Here is a 12219-nt window from a genome sequence, read left to right as displayed (position 1 = left end):
GCAAGGGAGGTGGGGGGGGTGGGGGAATAGAGAGGATAGTTTGAGCGTGGCAGTAAAAAGTTTTGCGGTAACCATTTAAAGATTTTTGTCAGCATACAGTATGTAAGTACAGTCATGTTAGATCATTTAATTGGGAAAAATATGCTTGGAGTCACTGATCCAGATATTGAAATTAATTCTTGCATTGTTGGTACCAAGTTTTGTATGAAAGTCTTGACTGCCTCTGTAAAGTTATTCATTTGTAGTGTTATATAACATGCCCATTATGCAAGTGTCAAGAATCAAACTCCTTTGAGGTTTGGGGTGATCTTATAGAAGTCTATAAAATAATGAGGGGCATAGATAAGGTAGATAGTCAAAATCTTTTCCCAAAGGTAGGGGAGTCTATAACGAGTGGGCATAGATTTAAGGTGAGAGGGGAGAGATACAAAAGGGTCCAGAGGGGCAATTTTTTCACTCAAAGGGTGGTGAGTGTCTGGAACGAGCTGCCAGAGGCAGTAGTAGAGGCGGGTACAATTTTGTCTTTTAAAAAGCATTTGGACAGTTACATGGATAAGATTTAAAATAAAATTGCTGGACTATAACTTGGTGTTGTAAAATTGTTTACAATGGATAAGATGGGTATAGAGGGATATGGGCCAAGTGCAGGCAATTGGGACGAGCTTAGTGGTATAAACTGGGCGACATGGACATGTTGGGCCGAAGGGCCTGTTTCCATGTTGTAAACTTCTATGATTCTATCCTTGGCTCAGTGGGTAGTGTTCTCCTCTTGAGTATGAAGGCTATGGATATGGTTGCATACCAGCATGCTTAACTTCCAGAAATCTAAATATTTTATAGATACACATATTGCAACCTTAGGATTCACTGAGCTGACCTTACCTTTGCATATCTTGTGAGCATTTTAGAGTATTAAGTGTGAGTCAATCGACCTGTCTGGTGCAAATAATGGAATCACACCATGTGATTTGTTGGAGGTCAGAGCTGGCCTCATTTCTTTTGTCATGCTACAATGTGGACTAGTTGCATAAATTTAATTGAAGCCATACTAAAAGTTTGATGCAGGAAATTAATGCTGGCGGCTTGCATATTTCATTTTGTATGAAAAAAATTCAGACTTTGTATGGCTTTGATCTTTCCCATATACTTTTGTATTGCCTAAGTACCTTGTGACTCATTGCAGCTGAGCTTTAGTTGCACAAAAACAATTCTAAGTGTGAAGAAAACCCATCGCTAGTTCTCAATTAATGAGATACAGTGATTGGTTGACTCTGAATGAAAATTGAAGGTGAATCTTCAAGTTAAAGAACATAAAGCTTGGAATAAGAAAAGGCCATTTATTGCCTGCTGCTCACACAATCGCAGTTTACATTATTGTCGATTCCACATCGATTTTGTTTGGTCTCCAAAAGCAAAAAATCTCTTTCTTCCTGACCCTCAAAGTTAATCAAGTAGAACTCCACACCTGTCACCCACTCTTGATTAGTTACTTTCCACTGATAGTTACTTGGCCCCAGCAATATAGTTTGACTGCACTTGAAAAAGTAATTAATTTAGTTGTCCTGAGGGGGTGTTAAGACACAATATAAATGCAAGTTTTTTTTTGTACAGGAACCACCACCATCCATACAATATTTGATTATCTCTGTCTGTATGTATTCAATAACTTACAATCTCACTCCTAAATAGATAAACAAGTCTCTGTTTGGAAAAGTTAATACTCTGTGCACCAGCTGTTTCTGTTGGGAGTTTATTCCACTACTTCTGGGAGGGGAAAGTGAGCAGGCAAATTTCTTCTGGTCCCAATTGGGACTTTAGGTTTTATTCCCACTTGTGCATTTTAGATCTACTCTCAATCCAAATTAAATAGCATGGTTATTTGTGTTTGAGGTGTGGGCAGTGCTGGCAAGGCTGCATTTATTTGCCCTTTACTAGTTACTCTGAGAAAATAGTGGTAAGCCAACTCCATCATAGTTATTTTTATATCTGGTCTGCTAGCCCATTTCAGAGGGCATTAAGAGTCAATCACATAATGTGAAACTCGAGTCCCTCACAGGCCAGACTGGGTAAAGGTGGAAGGCATTAGTGAATGAGTTAGATTTTTACAACAATCCAGCAGTTTTCGTGGTCATCTTTTTCTGGTGCTAGTCAACAAATTACTGGATATGTTCAATTTCACAACTTGCTCTGGTGAGATTTGAACCATGCTTCTCATCATTTTAAAGATCTGGATTTTTTTTTTTTTGTAAACCAATTAAAGTAATTTCAACTCGGTGAGGCTCTCATCAAAATAACTCATCCCATCCCAAAATAACTTCCGTCATTTTCTCTTGGCCTTCTCCAACGCACCAATGTCTTTGGAGGTAGTGTGGCAAAACTCTAGAACATTGTATGCGCTGTTTAAATAGTTTGTTTTGGTCTGTAGCCAGATGCTACCCAAGTTTGCCGCCTTAAATTTCACATTGATGTGAAATTTTCAGTGACTGGCCAATAATCCCACCCTAATACTTTTCCATCTTTGCTAATGGGAATCTGAGTGTATATTTAATGTTCCATTGATGTGAACTCAGCAGAGAACATTATTTGATGTGTTGGTGTCTGACCCAACAGACTGTGTTAAGAACTACTCTGTATGGAGATTGGATAAGATCGTGGTGTGTGCTGTACAGATTCAGGCTTTAACTGGCTTGATGGGGATATGGACTCTGCAGTGTACTCTAACTGTAGGGTAACCAATGTAGAAATGATCCATACTGAATTTCTAAAAGGTGGTGGTGGGGGTGGGCAAACAGCATTAGTCTTGGTGAACAGGTTTTAGGAATCACTGACTCACCTTGGAGCTGGTCTTCTGAGGCTGGTAATTAGGATTCTGTTTGAGGCATGTGTACTCTGTTTCCCAGAGTACAGTGTGACCTTTATCCATAGGGGGCTTGAAAACTACTATGGAATCTCACTTGAAAAAAGTGTTTCTTAAGGTGGTTCTTTGGATTGTCATGCTATGCATATCGGATGCTCAAAGACAACAGTGCAATCAGAAAGGAATGGGCAGGATTTTGTCCTTGCCAGTAACGTATAGGAGAAGTTGTAGTTTTTAGATTGTAGAACATTGTATGGCTCAGGAACCCCTATAATACAGTTTTTATCATTGTTTTTTCATTAAGACTTTCAAACTTCTGTGTCAGCCCTCAAAAAGATGGAATTCATTGTAGTATGTGGTCAAATCATTGATTTTTACCAGGGTGTGTACTCAGCTTCAAGATCTCTACAGGTAGATGAGAAACTCACTGAACTTCTCTCTCAAAAGAGGAATGTGGCAAAGTTTTCTGCAGTCACCTGTCCTATTCAGTGTCGTCTTCAAATTTGTGGAAGCTGTTGTTGTATAAAATGGCCTTGGTGTCTGTTCCAGGCATTTCTGAAAATATTGCAACGCTCCTTTTCAGAGATGTTACTGAGTTGCTGGCAAAATTACCTAGGCATCTAGTGCACAGTACTCGCCATCTTCAACAATGAGCTAACTAGTGAGATATAGTGCTGTGTTGCGTGCCCCAAATGCAGTATTATAGCCTTGTGCTCGGGGACCTTGAGGCTATTGATTGGAAAATAGAAGAAGAATCTTTCCCAATTCTTGATTATCGGTGCTGCAGTACTGTGAATAGTTAGACTTCATCTGCTGCTTCCTCCTGCCAAGTTGATTTTCAATCCAAATAGCTAATTTGATACTAACTTCTTTTGAGCTTTAACTTTTAAGAGCCTCAGGTGTGGACCTTTTTTTAATCAAAAGCTTTCTGAAAAATTACATTACATCAACTGGATAGCACTAATTTACTTAACTGCTTGAATTCCAGTAGATTTGTAATGCATGATCTCTTATAATCTTTGTTATCTCGCTGCTCACTTGAAATGCCATTTACAGGATGCTATTAATCACTCTGAATTTTTTAGGGTCATGGTTCACTTTTTTTGGTATACTCCGGAAAATATTTACTGAGCACCATTTTTGAAAGTTTTTTTTATAAATGTTAAGTAGTGCCTTACTAATTTCATTTTTTAAAAATGTATCGCATCTGGTCTAGGGTGTGACTTGCAGTAGTGTATGGGGGCTGAAAGTCCTTTTTAAAGGGAAGAATAGCTGTTTTTCTCTGAATTGAACCGTGCACTAGCAAAATTCTATTGGCAGAAATTGTACATTTCAAAGTTGCATGTTACTGCAGCTTTGTTGGGTTGTCATGATGTGGAGATGCCGGTGATGGACTGGGGTTGACAATTGTAAACAATTTTACAACACCAAGTTATAGTCCAGCAATTTTATTTTAAATTCACAAGCTTTCGGAGATTTTCTCCTTCCTCAGGCAAATGTTTCAAGAGCTCCTTGAAGCCTACGCATTTATATAAATTCGTAGGCTTCAAGGAGCTCTTGAAACATTTGCCTGAGGAAGGAGAAAATCTCCGAAAGCTTGTGAATTTAAAATAAAATTGCTGGACTATAACTTGGTGTTGTAAAATTGTTTACAATTTGTTGGGTTGGTAATTCTGGAAACCTTTTGGGTCCTTGCTTTTAGAATTATTGATAAATTCAGTATTGCAGCTTTAAAAACATTATAACGCTTGTATTAATATTCGGAATACAAAAGTGTGTAACATATCCAAGTTTGCTGACGATACAAAGCTCGGTGGGAAAGTAAGCTGTGAGGAGGACGCAAAGGGATATCAACAGGTTAAGTGAATGGCAAGAAGGTGGCAGATGGAGTATAATGTGGGGAAATGTGAGGTTATGCACTTCGGTAAGAAAAATTAAAAAACTGAACTTTTTTTTTAAATGGTGAGAAGCTATTAAATGTTGGTGCTCAGAGGGATTTAGGTGTCCTTGTACACAAAACACAAAGTTAACATACAGGTACAGTAAGCAATTAGGAAGGCTAATAGTATGTTGGCCTTTAATTGCAAGGGGATTGGAGTACAAGAGTAAGGAAGTCTTGCTGTAATTGTACAGGGATTTGGTGAGACCAGACCTGGAGTACTGTGTGCAGTTTTGGTCTCCTTGCCTAAGGAAGGATATACTTGCCTTAAAGGTGGTGCAACGAAGGTTCACTAGATTGATTCCTGGGATGAGAGGGTTGTCCTATGGGGAGAGATTGAGTAGAATGGGCCTATATTCTCTGAAGTTTAGAAGAATGAGAGGTGATCTCATTGAAACATAAGATTCTAAGAGGGCTTGACAGGGTAGATGATGAGAGGCTGTTCCCCTGGCTGGAAATTCTAAAACTAGGGGACATAGTCTCAGGATAAGGGGTCGGACATTTAAGACTGAGATAAGGAGGAATTTCTTCACTGAGGGACTGCGTATTTAGAATTCCCTACCCCAGAGGGCTGTGAATGCTCAGTCATTGAGTATATTCAAGACTTAGATTGATAGATTATTGGACACTAAGGGAATTGAGGGATATGGGGATCGGGTGGGAAAGTGGAGTTGAAGTCAAAGATCAGCCATGATCTTATTAAATGGTGGAGCATGTTTGAGGGGCCGTATGGCCTACTCCTGCTCCTATTACTTATGTTCTTAAATTTTATTTTAAGAACATAACAAAAAATGAATTAAAAACAGAAGGCTGGCAAGTAGCAATCCTTTTTAGTGTAGACTAGTTGGACAACTATGATTAGTAGATCGTCAAAGTACATGGATTGAAATGTTGTTCAGCAACCCCTCGTTCATCTTGTGTGGATCATCTCTTGGCTTCTGTATGTATTATGATAAACATTTCCTGTTCATCTAAAAATGGGAAATTATCTGTGATCTGTGCTTTGTAGCTTATTTCTGCTTTGAACTATAGTATTTTTAACTTTTTGTTTTGTAGGTTCTGATCTCACTCGTGTTGTTACAGCAGCTACTAATCAAACAGAGCCAGCAGCCACTAAAAGCACTAGTGGAACTTGGAGTGAAGTACATTGAGGAGACTGATGCTGATTATATCATCCAGCAAGGAGGATGGGTAGGTTTTTCCACTAATCCCAACTTCAAAAATGTTGGCAAAAATATCTTTTTTTGCTCACCAAATGAGGACTATCTAGGTACCAAAAGTGGGATAGTGTTCCTTTCTACAGCATTATATCCAAACTCAGCTCTCTAGATCAGCTACAGCACAGCCAAATGGCAAAATAAAGTTTGCTCTATTATGTCAATCTTGCAGGATTAGCACTTAATACATCATTGTGAATTTTTCTTCCCCCTCACACCTGGCATCTTGTGGTCTTTTAAAGGGCTTATTGACTAGAATGTGAAATTGTGGTTGTTCTTACTCTGCATAAGGATCCAAATTATTTTATAAAGGACCTTTACAATTAGCAGAGGAAGGAGCCTTTCTTTCATTCAGTCTGATATGAACTCAAACGCAAGTGAAAAATTATGGTTACTGTGGCATTTAAACCCCGATCGTTTTTTGCTTGGAAGCAAATATTTTAGGTTCTTTTAGGATTACGTTCAGAAGTTTTAAATTATTTTTCTACAGAAAAGACTTGAAAATAAGGGTTTACCTTTAATGTTTTTTTAAAGCAAAAATGCCTACAACTTTTTTTTTAAAGTAGACAATAGGTGGTTAAAATGCTAAACAAGTTGTTTTCTCCAATGACCAAACAGTAAGGGAATCATTAGCTTGTCTAGGTAATAGAACTTTCAAACGATATTAAGTGTTCAATCACAAAGAGGATAAATTGCAGACTATTTGTTCCAAAAAGTCTCGAGAGCAGTCGGGCTTTTAAACTGAGCACTGCAAAAGCTTTAGAGCAGCTCAAAGTTAGTGCTGGAGGAACAGTTACAAGACCTCTTGTTTAAGTGGAGTAAGATGAACCACTGATGTGGGGAAGCATGGGTGTCCTAAATTTTGTGGCTTTGTGCAGAGATTAATTGTACTGATTGATTGAACTCGGTGAATCTGATCATAACTATTGCTCTGTATGATCAGTCACTATGAAATAAAGCAGCTTACCAATTTTATATCGAGCCTCGCCTCACTGTGTTAACTTAGTCTGCCTTCAGAGAGATTGATGAAGTGCACATGTGAAAGACATGAATGTCTGGTTCCAGTCACGAAGGGATATTATTGCTACACCTCTAGATTACACAATTGTAAAAGTAAATATAGAGCAATGCAAGTCAACTTCCATAAAATTAAGATGCTCAGACTGCTTACAAGAGTGACTGACTCCACTAAACCCAAGAAGATCTTCTACTTAGTAGCAAGAGATTTATGGGTGAACACAGTTGTGTTGTTTAGTGTGGGTTCGTTCTTCTAACCCTCAGTGTACCATAGATGAATTTTCTCATCTGGGCATATGATTGCGCTCTCTTCTGCTGAAATATTTACTCCTCCGTTGGCAGCTGTCTTCTGTTTCCATGTAAAAATCTGTCGACGGTTGACCTGGCCTTATCAGAGGTGCAACAATGCAGTCATTCCTGTGTTCTGGCTTTGATTAAAAGAAGCTCTGTTTTATTTTAAGCCAAACACTTTTATGGAACATGGTAGCTATGAGCAAGAAGATCGATCAGTAGTGTTTTGAGTTTCTGGAGGAATAAGGTTCAGGAAGAGCAATTAGGTCGAAAAAATAAATTAAAATTTATGATGGTGAATGCAAAGGGGACGGCAGGACAAGCAGGGATATGTTTTAAAATTTTATTTTCAATTAAAATTGTATTTAGGAATTTAAATGAATATGAATAATATTAGTGATAGCTAATCCTGATCTTTGATTAGTGTTTTATTGCTGTAACTGTATATTTCATCATTGCAGTGACTGAGTTGAAAATTAACAAAACAATCCAGCCCGGTGAAATAGGCATTTCATAGAATGGTTACAGCATAGAAGGAGGCCATTTGGCCCATCGAATCCATGCCGGCTCTCCAAGAGTAATCGCCCGCCGTTTCCCCGAAGCTCTGCAAAATTTTTTCTTTCAAGTATTTATCCAATTCCCTTTTAAAAGCCACGATTGAATCTGCCTCCACCACCCTTCCAGGCAGTGCATTCCAGATCATAACCACTCACTTTTTTTAAAAAGAAGTCTTTCCTCATGTCGACTTTGGTTCTTTGCCAATCACCTTAAATCTGTATCCTCTGGTTCTCAACCCTTCCACCAATGGGAACAGTTTCTCTCTATCTACTCTGTCTAGACCCCTCATGATTTTGAACACCTCTATCAAACCTCCTCTCAACTTTCTCTGCTCTAAGGAGAACAACCCCAGCTTCTCCAGTCTATCCACGTAACAATAGTCCCTCATCCCTGGAACCATTCTAGTAAATCTTTTCTGCACCCTCTCCAAGGCCGTCACGTCCTTCCGAAAGTGTAATGCCCAGAATTGGACACAATACTCCAGTTGTGGCTGAACCAGTGTTTTAGAAAGGTTCATCGTAACCTCTATGCCTCTAATTATAAAGCCCAGGATCTCGAATGCATTTTTAACTGCTTTCTCAACCTGCCCTGCCACCTTCAATCTGTACACTTATGCCCCCAGGTCTCTCTGTTCCTGCACCCCCTTTAGAATTGTAGCCTTTAGTTTATATTGTCTCCCCTAGTTCTTCCTACCAAAATATATCACTTCACATTCGTCTACGTTAAATTTCATCTGCCACGTGTCTACCCATTCCACCAGCTTGTCTATGTCCTCCTCACTGTTCACTACACTTCCAAGTTTTGTCATTGCAAATTTTGAAATTGTGCCCCGTACGCCCAGGTCAAAGTTATTAATATATATATATCAAGAAAAGCAGTGGCCCTAGTACCGACCCCTGGGGAACATCACTGTTTACCTTCCTCCAGTCTGAAAAACAACCGTCCGCCACTACTGTTTCCTGTCACTTAGCCAATGAGGTATCCATGCTCCCACTACCCCTTTTATTCCATGGGCTTCAACTTTGCTGACAAGCCTATTATATAGCACTTTATCAAATGCCTTTTGAAAGTCTGTATACACCACATCAACAACATTGCCCTCATCAACCCTCTTACTGCATCAAAAAACTCAATCAAGTTAGTTAAACATGATTTGCCTTTAACAAATCTGTGCTGGCTTTCCTTAATTAATCCACACTTGTCCAAGTGACTGTTAATTTTGTCCCGGATTATTTTCTAAAACTTCTCCACCATCGAGGTTAAACTGACTGCTTGTAGTTGCTGGGTCTACCCTTACACCCTTTTTTGAGCAAGTGTGTAACATTTGCAATTCTCCAGTCCTCTGGCACCACCCCGTATTTGAGGATGATTGGAAGATCGTGGCTAGTACCTCCGCAATTTCTACCCGTACTTCACTCAGCAACCTAGGATGCTTCTCATCCGGACCGGATGACTTATCTACTTTAAGTACAGCTAGCCTTTCTAGTACCACCTCTATCAATTTTTAGCCCATCCAGTGTCTCAACTACCTCCTTTAACTGTGACTTTGGCTGCGTCTTCTTCCTTGGTAAAGACAGATGCAAAGTACTCATCCAGTACCTCAACCATGCCTTTTGCCTCCACGTGTAGGTCTCCTTTTTGGTCCCTAATCAGCCCCACCCCTCCTTTTACTCCCCGTTTACTATTTATATGCCTATGAAAGACTTTTGGGTTCCCTTTTATGTTAGTTGGCAGCCTATTCTCACACTCTCTCTTTGCCCCTCATTTCCTTTTTCACTTCCCCTCAGCTTTCTATATTCAGCCTGGTTCTCACTTGTATTATCAGCCTGACATCTGTCATACGCCCCCTTTTTCTGCTTCATCTTACTCTATCTCTTTTGTCATCGAGGGAGCTCTGGCTTTAGTTGCCCTACCTTTCCCCTTCATGGGACTGTACCTAGATTGTACCCTAACTAACCATCTCTTTAAAGGCCGCCCATTGTTTGATTGCAGTTTTGCCTGCCAATCTTTGATTCCAATTTACCCGGGCCAGATCCGTTCTCAACCCACTGAAATTGGACCTCCTTCAATAAAGTATTTTTACTCCAGATTGCTCCTTGTCCTTTTCCATAGCTAATCTAAACCTTCTGATACTATGATCACTGTTCCCCAAATGTTCCCCTACTGACACTTGCTCCACTTGACCCACCTCATTCCCCAGAACCAGATCCAGCAATGCCTCTTTCCTCATTGGGCAAGAAACAAACTGATCAAGAAAGTTCTCCTGAACACACTTCAGAAATTCCTCCCCCTCTCTGCCCTTTACACTATTACTATCCCAGTCTATATTAGGATAGTTGAAGTTCCCCATTATCACCACTCTATGGTTCTTGCACCTCTCTGTAATTTCCCTGCAAATTTGTTCATCTATATCCTTCCCACTAGTTGGTGGCCTATAGAATACACCCAGTAGTGTAATGGCACCTCTATTGTTTCTTAACTCTAACCAAATAGATTCTGTCCTTGACCCCTCCAGGACATCCTCTCTCTCCAGCACTGCAATATTCTCCTTAATCAATACTGCTACCCCCCCCCACCCTCTCCGTTCTTTCCTTCCCTATCTTTCCTGAACACCTTGCATCCAGGAATATTTAGTACCCAAATCTGCCCTTTTTTGAGCCAGTCCATTTTCGCCACAACATCATATTCCCATGTGGTTATTTGCAACTGCAACTCACCAATCTTATTTACCATGCTTCATGCGTATACACACATGCACTGTAGACCTATCTTAGACCTTCTTGTATTCACTCTTGGTCTGATCCCACCTAATACCTTACTATTTCTTACTCTAGTGCTATCTGTCTCTCCCAATCCTTTGTGCCTCTTGTTTCTCCTTTCCAATGCTACAACCTGGTGCCCACCTCCCTGCCAAATTAGTTTAAACCCTCCCCCGCAGCACCAGTGAACCTCCCCGCAAGGACATTGGTCCCAGCTGTTGAGGTGCAACCTGTCCAGTCTTTACATGTCCCACCTCCCCCAGAACTGATACCAATGCCCCAGGAATCTAAAGCCCTCCCTCTTGCACCATTTCTCCAGCCATGCATTCATCTGATCTATCCTATTTTTATACTCACTAGCGCGTGGTGCCGGGAGTTATCCGAAGATTACTACCTTTTTTGAGGTCCAGCTTATTAATCTCTTTCCTAGCTCCCTAAAATCTGCCTGCAGGACCTCATCCCTCTTTCTACCCATGTCGTTGGTACCGCTATGGACCACGACCTCTGGCTGTTCACCTTCCCCTCAATGTTCTGCAGCAGTTCAGTGATATCCTGGACCCTGGCACCAGGGAGGCAGCATACCACCCTTGACTCGCGTCTGTGACCGCAGAAACGCCTGTCTCTTCCCCTAACTATTGAATCCTGGACATTCCTGGTCTATGGGTTAAAATGTTGTGTGATCCTTTCCAGAGACAATTAAAACAATTATAAATACAAGAGGCAAAAGGCCAATGTTGACTGTACAGGAAATAAATAGGGACAGTTTTCAAAGCAGAAGTCATGTTGTAGCTACTTTGTATGTGCAATATGAGTTTGATTATTTTAACCATAGTTACATGGTTTAAAAATGAAAGCTGGCTCATTGTAGATGAAAATCATAATTGGTACTTTATCGTGAAGTATGGTAGGACTACTTTTAAAAAGGGGCAGGAGTATGGTTTTTTTAAACATTATTTTGTTGTCTAGATATGAGTCCCTGTCAAGGCCGCATTTATTGCCTATTTCTAGTTGCCCGGAAAAGGTGGCGATAGGCCTTGTCCTTGAACCACTACAGTCTTTGTGGTAATGATGCTCCCACAATGGTATTAGGTAGGAAATTCTGGGATAGTGACCCAGCAATGATGAATGAATGGTAATGTATGTCCATCAGGATAGCATGTGGCTTGGGGAACTTGCAGATGATGGGTGTCCCATGGTGGAGGTTTCAGGGGTGGGAGGTGCTGTTGAAGTACCCTTGGTGAGTTGCTGCAGTGAAGCCTGTCGAGTGTTTTGCCACAGCGTGTTGGTGATGGAGGGAGTGGACATTGAGTCCAATGGTAGGGGTACTGACCAAATGAACTGCTTTGTCCTGGATGGAGTTGAGCTTCAAGTGTTAGGATCATCCAGTTGAGATGAGTGTGATGGGATATACACCAGACCTGAGCCTTGTAGATGGTGGACAGACTTTGAAGAGTCAGGCGGTGAGCCACTCATCGCAGTGTACCCAGTCTGTGCCCTGTTCTTGTAGCCACCATAGTTGATATGGCTGGTCCAATTCAGCCTCTGGTCAGTGGTGATCTCCAAGATGTTGGTGCCAGTGAA

The 12219-nt window shown here is 40.6% G+C and overlaps 1 protein-coding gene across 3 annotated transcripts in view; it reads left to right on the top strand.

Annotated features, from left to right (window-relative positions):
• Nucleotides 1-12219, top strand: part of bcl2l13 (BCL2 like 13) — a 49610-nt gene that overhangs the window by 11231 nt on the left and 26160 nt on the right. For all 3 annotated transcript variants that reach the window (XR_010966213.1, XM_067999620.1, XM_067999619.1), the window contains exon 6: nt 5853-5987. Coding sequence is in view for 2 of the 3 variants with exons in the window: in XM_067999620.1 (XP_067855721.1) it covers nt 5853-5987 (135 nt within the window). In the remaining variant the exon portion in view is untranslated. The remainder of the gene's footprint in view (nt 1-5852; nt 5988-12219) is intronic.

This window comes from Heptranchias perlo, chromosome 18, assembly GCF_035084215.1.
Source record: "Heptranchias perlo isolate sHepPer1 chromosome 18, sHepPer1.hap1, whole genome shotgun sequence".
NCBI lineage: Eukaryota > Metazoa > Chordata > Chondrichthyes > Hexanchiformes > Hexanchidae > Heptranchias > Heptranchias perlo.
The sequence above is the reverse complement of the archived record's forward strand: the minus strand, read 5'-3'. Positions and strand labels throughout refer to the sequence as shown.